The sequence below is a fragment of the Accipiter gentilis genome, chromosome 8 (genome assembly GCF_929443795.1).
Source record: "Accipiter gentilis chromosome 8, bAccGen1.1, whole genome shotgun sequence".
Classification (NCBI taxonomy): Eukaryota; Metazoa; Chordata; class Aves; order Accipitriformes; family Accipitridae; genus Astur; species Astur gentilis.
In genome coordinates, this window is record NC_064887.1 from 41,932,321 (window position 1) to 41,952,142 (window position 19,822).

Here is a 19,822-nt window from a genome sequence, read left to right on the forward strand (position 1 = left end):
CCGCCCGGCGAAATGCATGCTGGGCGTTGTAGTCGGCCCTCTCACGGGTTTGCCTTCTTGGGATTGGCTGGTTACGCCCAAGCATGGGCGCGCCAGGGGGAGGGGGCAACTCTGCGCGGAGCCAATGCGAGGACGGGATGTTGGGGAGTCCCGGTCTCCAGGATACGCCCCGGCCTGAGGGAGCCGCTGCCGCCGCCGCCTCAGGCCGGTCCGTCCCGGATGGCTGCGATCGCTCGGGCGCAGATGGCGCCCGCAGGCCGAGGGCAGGTGAGGCGCCCGCTCTCGTCCCGGCCTCAGCGCCAGCCGCCCTCGGTCTGTGTCTGGGCAGCGGCGGGCCCCGAGCCGGTGTTTCAGCCGCCTGTGGGGAGGGCCCACACCGGAGAGCGGGAGGAGGGGACCCGGCACAGGCTGGGACGGAGGACAGGGCCGTGGGGAGCAGGGGTGTCCGCTCGGTCCGGGGAGCTGAACTGGGCTGTCCGCCTCTGAGGGCTCTTTGCATCCTTTTCTCGGCAGGGACGCAGCGATGCTCCCCGTGGGAGAACCATCACAGCCGGGCGCAGCGTCCTTCCTCGCTTCTGCAATGACCTCTCTGTGGTTGACCCAGAGTTGGAGAAAAGTGGAAGAGCTCCGTTCTGCCCCAGCAGATTCCTAAAGGTGCGCAACGAAAACGGACCGGGAAGCCGGTGGTGCCAGACATTGGGAAGCGCTGGGCAGACAATGAACAGACACGAAGCAAAGAACACACTGGGTAGCACTTCCCAAACGCGGTCAAGCTCAGCTCTGAGGAAAGTGGCCCAGCTAGAAAGCAAAATCATGAATCGAAAAAAGCAGATGGAATTGCAAAACACTGACTTGGGCCAGAAGGCTTTGGAGGAACAGTCCTTCTCGTCTGCTTCCAGTCATGAACATGGTGGAAGGGGCAAGAAATATCTGAAGAATTATGCTACCGCTGGTGGAAATACGACCCTCGGTAATGCCTGTTCTAAGGAAGAGGAAAGCATCCAAAGCCCTAAAAAGAAGGTTATGGTTAAACAACAGCTTGGTTTGGATAGTGATGAAGAGGAAATGAGAGAATTGATGGAGGGCTCTTTGGAGTTTGACAGTGGAAATGAGAATTGGAAGGTTGTTGTAAGTGATTCTAAATGGGGTGGAAAGGTAAATACAGACTTTGCTGGATTATGTATGTGTATTTACACTTTAATGAAATTGTTTTAAGCGGTAGGTCACTTTTTAGAAAACACCAGAAACTAAATTTTAATTTTGCATTTGTAGCTTGCTCATGATATGACTTAGCTTCAATTCATGTTTTAAAATTACTGCGTTTTACCCATTATAATTTATTTTACTTTTTAGTGATCTACACATAATAAATGAAGTAACACATTTCTTTTTCATGTTCTTCAAAAGAGTAAGACTCCAGTTTCATCAGGAATACCTCCTCCATCTCATAAGGAAATTTCACTGATAGAGGCATCTAAAACATCATCTTTTCATAGCAGAGACTCAGAGAAAAATGGTTTTGGTAGAGGTAATTCGCCAGCACCTTCACCAGCCAGCAGAAACTTGTCAGTACGACATAACATGAGATCTCAATCGCCGTCTTCTTCCATGAAAGACAATACCGTAAAGATTACTCTGCCTAGAACAGGCGACAGCAAGCAAAGCCAAACGTCGCATGAAAGTGACAGAAGTGAAATAAAATCATTAGATGAATTATTTTCAAAAGCAGATGATGCAGAAGATTCAACTAGCAGCAGCTCAAATGGTAAGTTCCTTCTAAAATATTGTCTCAGTAGATTTGGCATAAACTGTACTAATCTACTGATAAATTTACTAATAAACATGAGCAAATGCTCACTTTGAAAGGATTAATGGGTGTAATCTTACATAAACCAAGGCTTTATCAAAGGAATTATGTTGATCTGTTTCTTTTTTCTAGTATAATGTATTTGTATTTTTCTTGGCTTTTGATTTAATGGGTTCAGTTTAATGATCCTTCCCTGGGTGACACCTACTTATGACATCAAAAGAATCACAACATTTAGAATAGTTTTCATATATCAATGGGACAATGTACTAATTGGTCTGAGTGAGAACAAGTGTGAAGGAGGGGCAGCAAGAATCTCTTGGGTTAGATCTGCTGACAGGCAAAGGAGGAAACTTTAGAAAGAGCTGCTAAGTTAAAGGTTTAGAGTGATTGACTGCTATTACTTTTTAGTATTATACTTTAAACTAGGAATGTAGTACTAATTTTTTTTCTGCTTTTCTCACTTAAGGGAAAGTGTACTGTAATCTTCATGCAAATTCTCATGACAATATGTCATTTGATTGCAGACTTCAGACTGAATATCCTAAGCCTCGATGATTTGGCACCAAATATCACCAGTGAGGCTGCAGAATTAAAGCAGAAAGTAAGTAGAAATTCCCTACTAGCACATATTTCCATTCTGCCTTTGTTTGGTGGAGGGTGAATATTCTAAAATAAATACTTCTGTTCTACTCATAGGCTATCTGCGGTGGGCATCTCCCACTAGCTGTAAGGGTTACCTCAGGATTTTACGGTCTACTGAAACATGACCAAATTCTTGGTTTTTTTAGTGTCTACATTTCCTTACCAAATGTAACAGCACTGCACAGTTTGCGGGGTGACATAGAAGAGCAACATTTTTATTTGCTAATAAAGCAGTAGCTAACTCAGTGATACACAGCAGAACAGATGAAGAATAACAGAGGCATATTCTAGGTTATATTTTGCTGATTCTTCTAACATACAGCTGTTTTGTTTTACAGGGGACAGACATTCAAATTACTCAAGAATCAAACAGAAATCAAAAAAAAGATACATTCCTGGTGGAAAAAGACCAAACTTCTCTTAAAATGACAAGTGCAGTAACTAGTGTGAATGATGCTTCCGAAGGGGATATTGAAAAAACTGTGACTGAAGCTGAAATCTCTGAGCATTTGAGTGGAGTTTCTGCAGATTCCCCTGGACACAAACAGGATTGTCTTGATCATGATGAGAGAACTGTTAATTCAGAATATTCTGAAGACTTTGAAAAGTATCTGTCTACAACAGACAGGGAATCTGTATCAAAAATGTCAGAGGAACTTTCCGAGAGCTGCACGTATTCTGGAAAACACCCATCTTCAGCATCGTCACCTTTATTTACCAGAGAGCGGCAGGACCAGGTACACAGAGTAACTGTCAAAGAAACTGCAGTTCAGACAGTGGATCCTCCATTCACCTATTGCTGGTCAAAGAGTAAGTTCACAAGGTATTGCCCTATTGAGGCAATTTTTACATATTTGTATTTTATATGGAATATAAATTATATATATATAAATATTTATATGCTAGCCTTAGTCAGCCTTGATAGAGTTCTTAGTTTCAGTACTAGCTTCTCCTGGCTGATGTTAAATTAAAAGCTTTCTAAAGCCCAACACTTTAATCTGCTGTCTGTAGAAAAGATTGGGATTGAACAACAGAATAAGAACTTGGAACTGGTTTTTGCTGAAAAAAACCCCAACAGGAATGCTGGATGGATGAGGTGGTGTTAGTGGCAGAGCTTGCAATAGCCCCAGTAATACTCTCAAACAGCATTCAACATCTTCATTGTATCTTTACTATTGTAAACAATACCATTGTATTGTTACTAAAGTGATCACCCATCATAGAGTTCTTTTTTGCATTGTCTTTGTTTCTTGGGAAAGCACTATGGCCTACTGTAGCCTTTAACTGTTTCTGAGGGGTAGCTCTGTTCCTACCTCTCTTTACTTAAAGAAAAAAGTGGGAAAAGCCACTTTTTGCTACATTCAAGGAGAAGAAAATAGAAACTCGGGTGTGCTTGAAACCAGGAGCTTCTGTTGAGTACAAAAGCCTTTATTTTTACTCTGTCTAGGGTTAGAAAAGATGCCTTCCGCAATGGCATGTGTTGTGAACGTGAGAGTAAAGAAACCGTGGAGGTCATAGAACTATTCTAGCATTTTTTTTTGGCTGACGGTTTCCTGTTAGACTCTATAGCAGTTCTTATGGCAACTGATGTCCCAAGAGACTGCTGAAGATGAACCAAGTTCTAGTGCTACACCCTTCCACCCTCCAAACCCAGTAATTCTGATTTTCTCCTATACACAGCAAACACCTCTGCAGTACTTGACCCACCAGTAGGAAACAGTTACGTTGATCCAGTACCTATTGCCAGTCACGTTGTCAGCATGGATGCAGTAGAAGGTACTGAAAAACACATTTATTACTATTCTGTTTTACTACATTTTACACATCTAAGCCCTTCTTAGATTGTTTAGCCCTTACTATCCGACTGTAACATATCACTAAAGTATACACTCTCAATTTCTTGCAGCCTTGACAGCGTACAGCCCATCAGTTCTTGTTTTAAATGCCATGTTGAAACAGCACTTGATGTTGACTCAGCAGTTTGTAGAGAACATTCACCACCTTCACTTATCCCTTGTGGAGTCATTAGAGAACGAGAAGTTCCACTACCATACCCTGGAAGAGGCTAAAGAGGTATTTCTGATAGCCTAGACAGCAGCCTAGAGAGAGTGAGCATTTGTTCCTTTCCAAACACTTCTAGTAGTTGCAGCAAACAAATTTTATTTGCATATTATTCATTAATGAGATAAAGTTTGTATTATCACTGAATAAACTACTTCGTAGAAGAAGAATACTCTAATGCTTGTGCCCATATTAATAACAAGTCAGGAGTTTATACAGTAAAAAAAGACTGAAGTCTTACCGAAAGCCATAGTTTTGAAAATGTACGCTTTCTGCTGTAGCACTTAGCTGTCCTCAACAAGCAAGGATCTTCCTAATGCTGCAACAGAAGTATCAGTTTCTGTTGCTATTATAGAAATATGCAGGTGTCTTGACATGAAGCTTTATTATTTATTAAATACTAGAAAATATTTGTCTACATAATAAATTTGTATATTAACTTTTTTTTGCAGTACATCAAGAATCACAAATCCCCACCTCTAACAATTGAGCAAGCACGTGAAGAAATTCAGAAAGCACAGGAGGAAAAACTGCTTTGATTCTTTGAATTTTAAGTAAAATTTACATTTATGGAAGTCAAGCTGGAACAAGAAACCCTTCCAAATTGCAGAGATAAAAAGCTATAAACTCTGTGCTAGAAGGATTTGCACTAACTGCTATGTATTTTACTGTTATTTTCCTATACATGAATTCCATACTACCGTCCATGACACAGGGATAGGCAGGAACCTTCAGCCAGACTATGTCAGTGTTCAGCAAAAAAGAAACCAAGAAAACCCTTCTCTCCAAAGGGAGTGTGGTAAGTCATCACAGGATGCATGTTTATGATGTAGATGGTGTGTTCTCTGGTCACACCTGTGATCACAGTAGAAATGAAAGTCTGTACTATGGAACCAGAGGAGTGTGATCACAATAGAAAAATACCAAGTCCTGCCTTCAGTACTATATTTAAGCAGTGTTTATGTATAATTAGCCCTACCAGATTACTACAAAACCAAACACAGGCACAGTTAAGATAAATTCAATGTAAAGAAGGCTTATAGCCATTGTATGGGAAGCCATTTACTCTGAAATAGGAGGCACTGTTTTCTTTTTATTAAAAAAAAAAAGTGTTTATTGGAAGGCAAAACAATAAAATTCACAAGTTGATAACATACAGGTGTTGTATGCTGATTCACAGACAGTTACAGTTCCACAACTACAGTAGATCTAGAACAAACTGATATTTCACCATATTAACTAAATGGTTTTAAGAGGCTTTCTGCTGTACAAACAAATGACGCTGGAAGAGGTTACCACCACGCAGACCTCTGGAGTGGAAGTGCAGTGCAAGGGCCTAACGTCTTTAGCTGGTGGTCTCTGGAAACAGTTACAAAAGGTTTTTCTTTTTCTCATTTAGATTAAAGGAAGTTTCCAAGAACGTTTCATTGTTAGAAACTTGCACAGCAGAGAAAATGGATTCTCTTCTATTGAACTAATTAGCTTTTATTAAAGGGTATATACAAAAATATAAAAAGCTTAAAGAATGTCTTCCATTACAAAGCATTGAAACATCCCTTAGAGCGCTTGAAAAGCTAGAACAGTTAACCCTCGTGTTCTGACCAGAGTTGTGACTGCAGCAGCTGGTGTGTAGGGGCGTTAAGTTGTAGGGTAGGTTCTAACAAGCTTGCACAGTGCTCATAGGTCACCTGTACTGGAACTAGATGCTTCATTCCCCATTTAGACATTAGGATACACTGCTCAGCATCAGTCTGACTTGATCCCAAGGCAGCACCCCTCCACTTCAAATAGAATTAACCTTTTGAGAGAAATAAACATACATTATGGAACTAGAGAACATATAACGGTATCAGATAACCTCTGTATTCCACAGGAATGAATGAATCACAATCCTGCACCAGGGGTAGCTTGACTGGGGTTTAATTCTAGTATAAAATGGGTAACTAATTAAAAAATTCTGCAAAATAAATGGAAATTCTTAAACTTGCTAGACATGTCATAGTAACGACTGGCCTTTTTTAAAGACTAAACGACAAATGTTGAAGTACATGTCATAGCTTTCCATTTTTCACCATAGTTTTAAAAGTAATTCATTTGTCACTTCCTCCAGACTTTAATCCGGATTTATACAAGTTTAATGTTTTGTAGAAGATGCAAGACATCTTTCTTCAGAGAGTCTTATTCAGGTGGTGGAGGGTCTTGCGTTTCACGCTTCACTGAAACAATAGGGAAAAGAGTTCTTACACATTCTGCAGTTACCTAAGCTGTCTGAAATGTTTCATGGAATGAGGGCTCTATTAAAAAGGAGTTTTTCCTTTTGGGCTTTATTTGAACCCATTTGATTACACAGATCTACTGCAGCCATAGGCAGAAGTGACTTTTCATTTAGCATGCCAATTTTTTTTCCTTTTAGTCATTGCCAAATGTAGTTGTTCTACTTAACACAGACTCTCTGCAAGAATCCATCATTTGGGTAATTGTCTTCATCTCTTAGGAAGCACCTCCACTTTTTCGGAACCCTTCCTGCACTACAGTGAATTTATCACCAGTTCTGGCTTTGGCAGAACGCGGCGCTAACTGTAGGAAACTCAGGAGTTGGGCAGGGAAAAACAGTAAGCGTTCATCCCCACCACAGAGACCTTCCTGCTCAGGCAACCATCGCTCCTGTGGCATGGCTCCCTTCTCTACCTTTGGGATTGCTCCTGTTTTTTAAGGGTAACATTCAAAGATGCAGGCTCTTGGTATTGCAGCCAGGAAGTGGCTTACACCGAACAGGCTAATGAATTAATGTTTCAGAAATGAGAATACAACACAACTCCTAAAAGGGCAAAGATGCTGGGTTAATCCCACTGTATGTCTACTTACCTGTTGTTTTATTGTGTCCATTACATTAGACAGAATTAAGAGTTACTAGTCTTTTGGTTTGGGTTTACAGTCTACAGTAAAGAGGACAAAATCACTATCAAGTCTGCACAGTTTTTTAAATTGCTTAGAAACATTCACTTACATTCATCTCTGGCCTTCATGCGTGCGATAAACGAGTAACTTTTATTTCTTCGGTAGTTTTCGTAAGGGTCATCTAATGCAACTCCCACTCCTTTATATTGATCCCATTTGTCTCGGATATCCCCGCCTTTAATTGGATCCTGAATTCCTTGTTCCTTGGCTCCCAATCCACCAGATCCACTCCATCCTGCAGAAAGGACACAACAATGCAATCCTGTAACTATATATTACTGGAATTCTGCAGACAGACAGGCAGACATAGACATTTTGGAAACAACCAAAGCAAGCGTCAGTTTGATACAGCAGGATGATAACAGCCTGCCTGAAGCAACATATGAACTGTCCCGTTTATTTCCAAAGCATTAATATGCAGAGATTCTGGGAGCTGGCAAACATCAGCACTATCCCTAAAAATGTGTAAGGCAACAAGGGGAAAGACGGTGCAAGCCCGATCTGTCCAGTCAACCCTGCTGGTTACATTACAGGGTGATGAAATACGTCGGGGCAGGTAGGTTCTATCTGATGCGAAACTCGGATCCCTGTCTTCCACATCCTTCCCAGAAAGGCAACTACCACCACTGCTCCATGTTCTGTATACTTATACCTCTGAATATCCTTATGCTGACCTTGGAATACCAAGGGATAATTACTTATGAACATACATTAATTAATTGTGTCCAAGAGTTTGGTGCCTGATTTTGTTTCCTAGCTTGTGTAAGATTCCAGAACAGCATCTTACCCATTTTCACTAGCATTTGATGGCCTTTATTTTCTTCTCCAAGTCTTGATTCCGGTATAGGAGGCCCAGAACTAGAGCCCAAACCAGCAGAAGAACTAAGGAAATAAAAAGAACAAATTTAGAACAAGTGATTCTGTTCTGACAAAAAGCAAGGTCTTTTATATTCTGTTAAACATTAACGCCCAATATAATCCCATCCACTCTACTAAGCTATTCTTTTATAAGGCTACTGGATTATGGCGTCACAAAGGTGCCGTAAACACCCTACCTGCTTCTCAATACATGAGAAATGTAACACTATGGTCTTCCTAACAGAGACTACTCACAGGATTCCTCCTGCTTCCTAGAAAGGCATACAAAGCCTTCATAGTTGCAGTGTTTTAACAAAAAGCCACCCCAACAGAGTAATATTCTCTCTATAAGCATATATCGCATATAAATAGTTTCTAAATCTGCTTTCCACCTTCTTTTCTACTATTGTTCAAATGCTTATTATAACCAGCTTATGAGAAAGCACCCTAATTGGTCCTTTTCCAAAACAACCCAGGTAAAAAGAGAAAATGAGAAAAGCTTACGGAGGAGTGGGGCTGCGAGAGCGGGACCGGCGCCGCCTTCCTGGGGAGTACGATTTCGACCTTGAGCGTGACCGTGATCGTGAGCGGCTATGAGAAGAGCGGGACCTGCTCCGGCTTCTGGAAAGGGAGAGCATACAAGATCAGATGTGCAAGTTAGCAGAGCAACATCCACAGTTCCTCATTCAGCCCTGAGGGCTGTATTTTTCCCACCCTGCCAGTTCCCAAGATTCAGCCCATTGCACTCTACCTGGACTGGGAGCGTGAATACGATCGTGATCGGGAGCAAGAGCGAGATCGTGACCTCGAATAGGAGCCAGATGATTTTGAAGATCGTGAATTGGACCGGGAGGATGAGCGACCTCGGCTTTTAGACCGACTGCGAGACCGAGAAGGCCCACTGCACAGATAAAAGCAGATAAACTCCAGTGAAACTCCTGGGAGAAGCACGGCAGATGCAAATATACCCCTGATTAAATTCAAATTGCACACAAGCATTGTATTTCTGCAGGCAATCCAGTGAAGACTGGAGTGTGGCAAAAACTATTTTCTGCAGATTAGAGAAATTCCAGCAGCTCAAACTCAGTTATTCCATCAGCATGTTGCTGAATGCTTTCCCTCTGCATTTAGCCCAAGGTATTCCAAGCAGCTTCCAAACAAAAAGCATGCATCAGAAGGCAGCAGACAGGATCTCTCACCTATTTCTCTTCTCCTGACCTTTCCTCCGCCTCGCTCTCATTTTAGCTCTGAAGAATTCATACAGGCCGTTCTGCTCCCAGCCTTCACTGCAATAAATCAACCACACATAGAACCGACATCTGTAAAATTCTACTTTGATCAACGGAGACATTCAGGATTTCCACTAGATTTTGCAGGGAACAAAGGGCCTGGGCAAAAAGGTCTCACAAATCTCAGTGTAAGATCAAACAGCATGTGCAGTTTAAAATACAACAAGAGCACTCATTTCAGCATTAGAAGAACCAAGACACAGGCGAAGGAAGAGAGAGGCACTTCGTGGTTTGAGACAGCTTCTTAGGGCATTTTCCTTACCATATTGTTAGCTATACCTACTCTTACCTGTTTCTAGGCCTGTCATGAGATGGTGGACTATAAAATGCCTCAACCGCAGCCAGTAGTCTCTCACTGGGGGGCATTGGGGGTGGAAGACGTATATCTTTAGGATCTAAAGGTTTATACTCATGATCTTCAAGCTGCCGGAAACAAAACAAATTACATTCGTGTCATGTGTCATGGGGTGGCTACCTGAAGAGATAAATATAGATTTAACTGTGTAGGGACCTCACATTTCACTACTGGGTAACAAATGGTCCAGAAATAAGTATTCTGCAGATGACCCAATGCTTTCTCGTGCGATCACTACCATTTTGAGTTCTATGAGAAAAGCCAGCACTACACAGGTTGCAGCATTAACTGGATCACCAAGTAGATAAAATGTAGATCTCGCCTATCCACCTTTGTGATAACAGTGCCCGGATGAAAGCCTGGCAAAAGCTGGTGTATGCTGAGTGTAACACAAAGTTAGAGATGGAAGAGACCTAATGCATAAATGTATATATCCCCGAAGATGCCGATACAGATACTTCTCCTGTTCCCTATCACTCTTTGTATATATAACATTAGTGTTGCAAAACATCTTTCTACGAAAGAACTCTGAATACCAAAAACTAGTACACAGTGGCCACATCAGAACTGCAAGGTCCCTCTGCCCATCTGAAAATCACTGGTGATTTCTGTTTGCTAAAAACAGGGGTAAGATTTTCAAGAGTAAGTTAAGTCTTTCACATATATGAGCTCAAACAGCTTTCACGGGGACACGACACTTGAAAATGTTACCATTTTCACTACCTTCTCCCCCTGCTCCTGCCCTTGTATTCCCCACAACAACTTTGGCTGATGGTTGCTGGATGGAAAGATTTGAAATTATAAGTGTCCATGTTAAACTGTCCCTATTACTGGCCATAGGATTTTGATCTTTTAATTCTACTAGTCAGGGCCCACTGCAAGCACTTACTTTTACAAGTGGAGCCATCAGTCCAGCAGGAAGATCAAAGTAGGGAACATTTGGCACCAGGCTAGGATCATCATGGTTCATGTGAGGGGGCCCTTGTCGCCGCATGTGAGGAGGCTGCCCGTTAAATCCATGCGGGGGAGGCCCGAAATCTGGGTGCTGTGGCCCCCCCCAGGGAGGATGCTCGCTGATTCCAGGATGAGGCAATCTATGACCAGGGTGGTGATGAGGAGGTCCAATTTCTGCAGAGTGGGAGGGTTAAAACATTTTATTTAGCTATAGAGAAAGGAAAGCAGAGACATGTACTTCAATTAGTACATTTATCCTAAAAAACAATCTTGGCACTCACAGCCTTGCAGATCCAGAAAAGCAACAGAACTGAAGAACTAGAGGCGGGCTACAGGCCCACATTCGTTAATATCTTACAGTGCCTCTCCCTCCCTGGCCATAGCAACCGCTCACAAGACAACAGGATACTTTAACCCTAAGCCACTGCTTACTTTGGGACGTACTGTGGTCAAAAAGTACCAGAAGAAAGATATGCTCAAGAACAAAAGGTTTCAGATGCAGCAGGGCAGCTCCTGATGAGATCTATTTCTGAAGCCTAAATACACAATCGCAGCTTTGCATGGACCTGTAATTAGTTCTGTCTCTATGCCAAATCATCATATATAAAGAAATAAAGATGGCAGGAATTAACTCACATGAGTAGGTGACAAGAAAATACTTTGATTAAAGAGGCGTTTCGAGAAGAGGTAGAGATAATATCCTGTTAAAATAGAGAAGTGAATGACATCCATCCAATCACTGATGGACGAACCATTTCCCATGAACGCCAGGATACCCGGCTGAACTCATTGCACTATACAGAGAAAAACGCAAGACTGAAAATCAACATCTCCTGCAGCAGGACCAACAGTTTTTGCAGGAAAAGCCATTACAGTCACTGCCCAATCTTCAGCCAGTATTATTTGACTCATCTTCATCAGAACTTAGGCACAGTCTGTGTTGCCATTGCTTCACCACTTTCCTAACTTTAGCCATCTGTTTTAGTAGATACCCCCTCCCAACAACTTTACATGAAACAACAGGTGTTTTGGATCACCACTACAATCCAAAACAGAGCATATTTTCTGAGCTTAAACCTTAATTCCCCCAGGACAAGAAAAGCTGTTCTCCCTACTAACTACCACAATTTAAAAAAAAAAACCCAACACCCAAAACAACAAACCCAAAGAAACAGGAAAAAAACCAACACCCCACCCCTCCCCCCCACCCCAAACCCAAACCCAATCTCTACTGGAGAAGTTAATCACAATGCTAAATATATATGCTCCAATTTGTTGGTTTTCAATGTTTTTTTTTGCAGTTGGGGAATCGAGAATCTTTTAAACTTAAACCAGCAACTCCTACATAGCAACATAATTGCTCTTTTAAGTGGCTTGTCATACAGAACCACAGTGATCTTTAGACTTTATGTTGATAAGGATCATTCCAGAATAATCATAACTTCTGCACGTGGAATAGAAACTACATTGGCGCAGAAGTATACCAGACTTCACAAGGGAGCCCGCAGCCAAGTCTGAGCCACAAAGGCGAGGCAAGCAGTGCATTGACTGTGCTCTCAGACACCCCCTTGTTCCAGCAAGAGAGCAAACGAAACAAGAAGGGAAAACGGGAGGTAAGGATCATTTCACCAGACACTACCAAGCCATACAACATTAAAGCAGATAAATAGCTTTTCAGTAAAAATAAAGAGAAGAAAAGAAGGGCATGGATGAATGTATGCACAAGAACAAATGCTTCCAGCCTGGCTTCCTCTAACTTCCTCCATCTACAGAGGGCACAGCTGAAGAGCCCTCATCTGTGGCCTGATGTGCAGAAGGTTGAATTTACAAGCAAATGCTGCTCCTCACCTTTGGTTGGGCTTACTATTTTTGAAGTGAAATAGTCATAAAAGGGGTGCCTGCAGAGATGCTGACTTGAGTTTGGATTACAATTTCTGGTTATCTGCACCCGTTAGAAAAGGAAGACTCAAAAAGCAAGGAAGCATCGAACTCTGCATCTATTTCCTACCGAGTTGTTAGCAGTAGCTTCCCAAACCCCCGAACTCAACATTTCTCAGGAAAACCATAACAGTCCACCACGAATAAGCTGTCACCCAAAGTGCTAAATAATTTTGTAATGGCAATCAGCATTGCAACATAAGAAAACCTGGCCTGGTACACACTTTACCTTGAGGAAAATCCCCCTGGGGGTAATCAAAACGATGAGGATAAGGAGGCCTTTCAAAGGGATGGCGAGGTGGAAAATCATCCTGCATGAAGCGAGGTGGAAAGCGGTTGAAATTATGCGGATGCGGGGGCTGGTTGAATTGGGGATGTTGCTGATGTGGAGGAAATGGGCCTCTGAAGTGAGGTGGCCGCTGCATTCGAAATGGAGGTTCCCTTTGACCCCCACCCCATGGAGGTTGTTCATGCTGGTTGTTCCACGGTGCTTCAAACTGGTTGTTCCAAGAAGGATCCGGCTGGTTGTTCCAAGGTGTCTCCCGCTGATTGTTCCAGCCTTGATCTCTCTGTTCGTTCCACATTCCTTCATGGTTGTTATTCCACGGAGGACAATGAGGTGGTCCCTAGTGGTGAAGAAAAGAAGCCTGGTCATTAGACTACAGAAATAAAGAACGTAATAAAAACAATCTACCTTTTCTAAGTAAATATAGCCTGCAGGCAACGTGCACAAATGAAAGAACTTTCCGAATACAAGGTCTGAACAACTGCAGTTTCAGAGAAAAGACAGGAAAAGACCAAACTGTTACTGAAATCAAACAGCTCTGTACTCAAGACAGACCTTCTTGTTCTGCTTGGTCATAGGGAAAGTGTGATGACCGACAAACTGAAATCCAGTTTATACTTTGCCTTTAACTGGGCTCAGAATAAGAAAGCCTGGCATTTGAATCTGGATTTCTAACTCTCACAGTTTTTCACCACACTTCCACGACCAAGATGGTCATGCTGAACCTCCACCTCCCTCTACAACTTGTTTCAGAACTGCGTTTCTTACCTGTTGTTGACCCCATGGTGCAACAGGGTGAGGTTGGTCAAACCAGGGTGGTTTATTTGGAGGAATCTGATCATGAGATCCAGGGCCACGTGGTCCACCAGAGGCCGGATCCTGCACTCCAGACCCTGTTGTGTCATACTCCGTAGAACCAGCTAGAGGCAGCTGAGATTTACCATCATCTGAAACAAATTGGAGACTATTACAAGCATCCAGGTCACACGTAGTTAGTAAAACACCCGCACACCTACAGTAGGCTCCATCTGAATTTCGCTGGATGTGTAAACATTCTGCAGAAATCTATTACTGGGAGAGAGGTTTTCTGATCCATTTAACATTCGTTTCTTTGGTTCTTTTTATATTCAAGCAGCAGACTGCACCAGCTGCAAGCCTCAGAACAGTTTCAGGCTTTTGCCTGAACCAAACCAGTACCTCGCTACTAAAAAAGGAACAACAACAACAAAAAAAGTCAGTGTTGCCACCCACTGATTTTTGCCCAGGTCCCCAGAACAAGTTAGTACCTGCTTGTGTAACTGGAGCAGACGGTGGAGCTGAGGCTGGTGCTGCTGTGGGGGCTTGAGGTGGGGGTGTTGATTTCACCTCGTTCTCTAGTGGTGGTATTTGTATTTGTTGCTGCTGCTGCTGTGTTAAACTGTTTACAAACTCTTCATGTTGAGTTTTCAGGTTCTGTATCTGCTGTTGGAAGGCTACTTGTACGGGCTGTACTACCGTTGCATATTCAGTGATCAAATTTGCCTGATAAAATGAGATAAATTAAGAAGAACAAGTTAAGACTGTACCTAAAAGAGTTATCCTATCTGCTCATTCAGAACCTCCTATAATGCTCTCCACCCCCTCCCAAAAATGCATGAGAATGCAGGATAACCTGCTGGCAGAACCACCTGGCCGCACTATGAAGCTCTGTCAAGATTTCCATGATATTCTCTGCCGGCTAGAATCCACTGTCTATATTCAATACAGCTTCAAATAGCTAAAATCAACAGCATTCATTATTAATGCTAAAAATGAATAGTTCCTGCTGCCACAACAATTTTTATGCTTAGTGTATCCAATTTAAAGCTATGGTTTCTTTAGTTTCCTTTTTACCAAACATTCATTTCCATAAAAAGAGAACACGCTGTCAAATATATACATGACTGTAGCAGTTACAAATGCAAATAGACTTTCCAGGAGCGTATCAGCAGCCGGATTATTGAATGTCTGAATTATGTTTTACATTATTTTTGTAATCCCTTGTAAACAACTTCAAGGAGGGGGAAGGGAGAGAATTAATATTTACCTTTCAAAAAAGGAAAACATTTCCTAAATTTGTTTTCAAAATATTTACATAAATAAGAAAACCGTTACTTTTCTTTTGTGGCTAACCTGGTACTGGCCAAGTCCAAGAGCCGGGCTCTGTAACTGCTGAATAATTGATTCATCAAAGTACCCATTTTTCTCCCATAGTTGAAGAAGCTGCATAAATTCAAGAGTGAAACATTTTTAGAAATGCAGAACAATAAAAGAAAAATTGAGACACAGCATTTTTATGTCTCTACTTTGTCAAAAGACCTAGGATTTCAGCGCTTGTCTTTGAACCACTGAAGATACAGATGCATTCATCATTACAATAACTTTTAAATAAAGCTAGGTACTTTTAAGTTCTAGTTTAAACATGAATTAAAGCACATCCTGTAATAGATTTTATGAAGACAATCAGACTAGAAAAATCTTCTTCCATCCTCATATCTGTGAATTTGCCTAGCACTAACCTAACAAAGCAAAGCATACAGTTAAACCAAAACCAGATACTCACTCTGGCAATCTTCTGTTGCTTGTCCTCCTCCACTGCTAGAAAACTGGTACAATAAATAGGCACAACCACCTTCTGTAAAGCAGCCAGGAGATCTCGTGCTTGCTTCCGCTGGCTTCAAAAAAGGAATGGGAAGAGTTACCGCCTTTCGCTATAATGCTAAGAGCGCTGTAACATTCAGTTCTTCTCAACTTCTGCTATACTAGAAGTAGTGGATTCATAAAATGGAGTTCTCTACACTTTTACAGTCAAGTCTCGTCTGGAGGAAAAATACACAAAGCAGGTAAAAGCTGAATTTGATTATTAAAGCACTAGGTATTTGTGCCAGCTATGGACATCTTAAGACAGCTGCTAAAAATGATTAATACATTAAAGATAAAAAGTCAAACTAACAATGTATCTAGCAGACAGAGACTTCACCAAATTAATCAAAACATCAAACCAAAACCCACAATTTAATTCTTACCAGTGATGCAATACATCATTGATTAAGTAGATTAGATGTAACCGAAGCTCAAAGTGAGCTCCTTCTGCCGTTATACGATTTCGCAGGTGCCCAGCCATCAGCTCACAGTGTGCAGGAGACTTTGCATTACTAAACATCCAGTTCTTGCCAGCCTTAGAAAAGCAAATTTAAAATATTTTAAGCTAGTCTAACGTGTTCACATCATATGGACTTCCTAGAACTCTGAAATAACTGCAAGAAGTGAAGTTTTCAAGTAATAGCTATCATCTTACCACAACAATAAAGCTGCTGTTTACTATACACACAATCTCAACATTCAAATTATACTTAATCCACAACACCATGAAATAACTGTTCAGATTTAGGTCACTTACTGAAATTGCATCTTTTGTACAAGTGTCAATTATTGGCTGCAACAAGTTGTCAAATTCATTCATATCTAACTGAGTTTCCTCCAAAACTTTCTGCATTTGTTGCTCAATTGCAAGGGCTACTGCTGATGTGACTTGTTCCTGAAAAAAAAAGAAAAAACAAAACAAAACAAAAAAAGAATTATGTTACATCCAATGTTCTTTTGAAGAACTAAGCCTCTGTATCCCTGTCCTCTTAACTGTAAGCAGTTAGTTCAAAAACCAAGACCTTTTACAAGTAATGTGACCCCATAAGGATGTTTCAGTTATTTGTCTTTAAGAATATTCTCCTCATTCTTCCTGAAAAGTCCAGTTAATTTTCACCTCTAAAGTCTCTCCATCATGCAAAAAATAATTGCGGGAAGCTCCTAAATGTATAGAACACAATCTAGGCATACTGCTTTCCTCCAGGAACTCTTCAGTTTGGTTCCCACTAGTCTTAACAGCAAAACGTCACCTGCAAAAACCAACTAGTTCAAAGCACGCAGTTCCCTTCCACCCCTAATCAGAAACCACCTTAGAATGCTACAGGCTGGAATGTCTTGCAGTTCCCAGCAACTGCAGCATTAAACAAAGATTAAAGCATTCACAATTAATTCCGCTCTACAAACCAACAAGGTTTTTCATATAGTGAATAAACTGTTTTAATCAAAGATCAATCTCACTAGCACATCAGATACATCTGTTGTAAGGAGATGATGGCAGCTACCACAGAACAAAAATAAGCAAAGTAATACTCCTCGTCCTCACCACCACTAGTCAGAAGGAAGCCTTCCTCTCCTGCTTTGCTCCTAACTTCTACAGCCACTGGCAGTGTAGGATAAACCAGGTGAGCGCTTATCTTCAACCAACCTGTCTCATGGCAAGGAGATGCTGCTCCTGCTGCTGCAGGTTCCACTGACTCTGCTGGATAAGTTCCTCCACGGAAGGAGTGCCCTGAGGAGCTGGGATAGGTGCAGCCGGTGGGAGAGATGGTTGTGGCAGTGGCTGGATCTGTGCGGTGGCCTCAATATCTTGACTTTGCTTGCACAACACTATCATCGGACAAAACAAACTTTTAAAGTAAGCCTTACAGAGAAACCTGCTACCGCCAACCCACACGCGAAAACCATGCCGGTTCCAAAACAGACCCTCGCATAATTGCTTAACACAAAACAAAAATCGTGCAGTCAAGGGTGGATGGTGCAGAAAAGGAACGTCAGCAACTCCTCCCGCGCTTCGAGAGGAATGACTCCAACACAAGAGCAGCCCCCGGAGCTGCTGCTGCTGCTGCGCTGCACCACCCTATTCCCGAGGGCCCTTCCCGGTGTTGAGCTCCGTCTCCCTGCGGTGCACCCCTGCCTACCTCCAAAACCCGCAAACGGGGAGGGGGAGTGGGGGGAAAGGCGTGAAGAGCCGCGGGCAGGGCTCGGCCAACTACCTGGAGCTCGGAGGACGGGAGGAGGCTGCAAACCGGGGCTGGCGGGTCACAGCAAGGCCGGGAGGGAGAAAAGCGGCTCCGCCAGCGGGGGCCGGGAACCAGTGGCCGTGGGGGGTGGGGGGAGAAGCAGAGCCCGCCGCGGCCCTGTGCCGGCCCCGCGTAAGCCGCGGGCCCCACTCACGCTGCTGCTGCTCCAGGGCCAGCTTGTACTTGTAGTAGCCGTAGAAGTCGCCCCCGAAGAGGAAGGAGAATTTGGGGTTCTCCTTCTGCTTCTCCATCGTCATCTTCTCGAACTCGGGCCCGTTCCGCGCCACGAACTGCGCCAGCTTGTCGATGACATTCCGCAGCTCCTGGTCTGTGAGGAAGCAGCGCCGTCAGACCCCACCGTTCCCGTTCTCCCCTTCCACCTCCCCTTCCCCTTCCCTCCCGCCCGGGTCGCGCTCACCGTCGGGCGGCAGCGGCATCTCCATGGCTGCGGGACAACGGGGCACGGTCGCCGCCGCCGCCGCTGCTGCTGCTAGGCCGCACCGGCCGGAAGTGCCGCGAGACGCCAAGGCGGCACACAGGGCGCAGCCGCGCTTTACGGCCCCGTCGCTATGGAGACGGCGCGCGGCGGCGGCGGCGGCGGCAGGGGCACGTGCGGCCGCTCCCCTCCCCGCCCTCTCCGCGCGCGCGCGGCGGGCGGGAAGAAGCGTCCTGAGGAGAAACCGGGGATCGGCCCAGGGCGAGGGTCGGGGGATGTGTGTGTGTGTGTGGGAAATGTGGCCGGGGATGGCGGGGTAGGTCCCGGGAGTGGGACCCGAGGTCGGGGGCAGGCTCCGGGAGCGGGAGCCAGGCCTGGGGCAGGCCCAGGGCAAGGCCCGGCCGTATAAGGAGCCCGCGGGTCAAGGCCTGAGGCAGCTCTGTGAGGGTTGCGGGAGCCATCTCGGCACGTCAGCTCGCACCACACATCGCCTTCGCCGGCCCCTGAATGAAGGAGAAGTTGCTGCTGGGCTGCGGTGTGCGAGACCTCGTACTTTCCCGCTCGGCTCCCCGAGTACCTGCAGGGCTGCCGGATCACTTCTGTTGGAGAAGCACACGGTTCCTCTACTTTTAAAACATCACGTCCAAGCGGCAGTTCAGTTGCCAGAAATTAATGGAGAGCATTAAAAGAAAGCACGTCATTTAACGTCCGTTTCATCTTGGGGGACAAGCCATCGCAGCGGCACTTCAGCTACGTAGACCATTGGCATGACGGAAGAAGGAACATGGATGTGCAGGAAGCTCAGCAGGAGCAAAGTGAACCTAAAATACAACTGTTAGGAAAGAAAGTGCAGTTGCTATGCAGGGACATGAGTTAAGCGCTGTTGCTTTCTTCAAGTGACTTCATTTCTTCATGCAGTTAAAACAAGAATGTTCAAATCATTTCTGGTTCTTAACTTCCCTTTTGCACCTGATACCCTGTTATTTTTCAAAGTGGGATTAAAAATATTTACATGGCTGCTGGATTCAGGAAACCATTCCTTCAAAAGCAAGGTACCAATCTGATCAGCTTCACACCAAATTCAAGAGGTACAAGGCATGGCAGAAATTGCTCAGCTTCCTCTACTTACGCAATTCAAAAAACCCCACAAAACCGCACCACACTTGAAGACCGTGGACATGAGAACTAGACATCAAAAGTCAAAGTGGGGCCCAAATAATTTTAGTGTCCTTTAATATTTTAGGAAAACTGAATCTACAAGTGGAAAGTGATCATCTGGGAATTACATGAGGCCAAAAGCAAACCTGAGCATCCTAATGCTCACCTGGAGCTGT

General features: G+C 43.6%; 2 protein-coding genes across 6 annotated transcripts; one reads left to right on the top strand and one right to left on the bottom strand.

Annotated features, from left to right (window-relative positions):
• The first annotated feature begins 12 nt into the window (after positions 1 to 12).
• C8H19orf44 (chromosome 8 C19orf44 homolog) lies at positions 13 to 5,669 on the top strand. 3 transcript variants are annotated; one of them, XM_049808061.1, is made up of 8 exons: positions 13 to 267; positions 514 to 1,155; positions 1,408 to 1,765; positions 2,335 to 2,411; positions 2,791 to 3,262; positions 4,133 to 4,228; positions 4,359 to 4,525; positions 4,966 to 5,669. In XM_049808061.1, exons 1-8 carry the CDS (start codon positions 13 to 15, stop codon positions 5,050 to 5,052), a joined length of 2,154 nt encoding a protein of 717 aa, XP_049664018.1. In that variant the 3' UTR covers positions 5,053 to 5,669. The 3 variants fall into 3 exon arrangements, with proteins under 3 accessions (XP_049664018.1, XP_049664019.1, XP_049664021.1); XM_049808062.1 differs by having other exon boundaries at positions 143 to 267; positions 514 to 1,128; XM_049808064.1 differs by having other exon boundaries at positions 143 to 267; positions 4,359 to 4,560; positions 4,966 to 5,046.
• On the bottom strand, positions 5,630 to 18,579 carry CHERP (calcium homeostasis endoplasmic reticulum protein). Of its 3 annotated transcripts, none has more exons than XM_049808059.1 (18): positions 18,471 to 18,579; positions 18,207 to 18,380; positions 17,458 to 17,639; positions 16,570 to 16,707; positions 16,196 to 16,347; positions 15,733 to 15,844; positions 15,303 to 15,392; positions 14,438 to 14,672; positions 13,920 to 14,098; positions 13,095 to 13,491; positions 10,863 to 11,101; positions 9,908 to 10,041; positions 9,529 to 9,615; positions 9,081 to 9,230; positions 8,834 to 8,950; positions 8,259 to 8,353; positions 7,521 to 7,706; positions 5,630 to 6,311 (listed from the first exon to the last, which is right to left on the bottom strand). In XM_049808059.1, the coding sequence occupies exons 1-18, from the start codon at positions 18,493 to 18,495 to the stop codon at positions 6,307 to 6,309; spliced, it is 2,697 nt and encodes an 898-aa protein (XP_049664016.1). In that variant the 5' UTR covers positions 18,496 to 18,579; the 3' UTR covers positions 5,630 to 6,306. The 3 variants fall into 3 exon arrangements, with proteins under 3 accessions (XP_049664016.1, XP_049664015.1, XP_049664017.1); XM_049808058.1 differs by lacking the exon at positions 5,630 to 6,311 and adding an exon at positions 6,319 to 6,729; XM_049808060.1 differs by lacking the exons at positions 5,630 to 6,311; positions 18,207 to 18,380; positions 18,471 to 18,579 and adding exons at positions 6,319 to 6,729; positions 18,026 to 18,191.
• Between the last annotated feature and the right edge of the window lie 1,243 nt (positions 18,580 to 19,822).

What these genes read in the sequence shown, in the direction of transcription:
- C8H19orf44 (XM_049808061.1), top strand. Translation starts at nt 13, where the DNA reads ATGCATGCTGGGCGTTGTAGTCGGCCCTCTCACGGGTTTGCCTTCTTG. An exon ending in AACTAGCAGCAGCTCAAATG is followed by an intron (nt 1,766 to 2,334) that starts GTAAGTTCCTTC and finishes ATTTGATTGCAG; the next exon opens with ACTTCAGACTGAATATCCTA. An exon ending in CACCTATTGCTGGTCAAAGA is followed by an intron (nt 3,263 to 4,132) that starts GTAAGTTCACAA and finishes TCCTATACACAG; the next exon opens with CAAACACCTCTGCAGTACTT.
- CHERP (XM_049808058.1), bottom strand. Translation starts at nt 18,495, where the DNA reads ATGGAGATGCCGCTGCCGCCCGACG. An exon ending in ATCTCCTTGCCATGAGACAG is followed by an intron (nt 16,708 to 17,457) that starts GTTGGTTGAAGA and finishes TTTTTTTTTCAG; the next exon opens with GAACAAGTCACATCAGCAGT. An exon ending in TCAAATGCTAGTGAAAATGG is followed by an intron (nt 7,707 to 8,258) that starts GTAAGATGCTGT and finishes TCCTTTCTGCAG; the next exon opens with GATGGAGTGGATCTGGTGGA.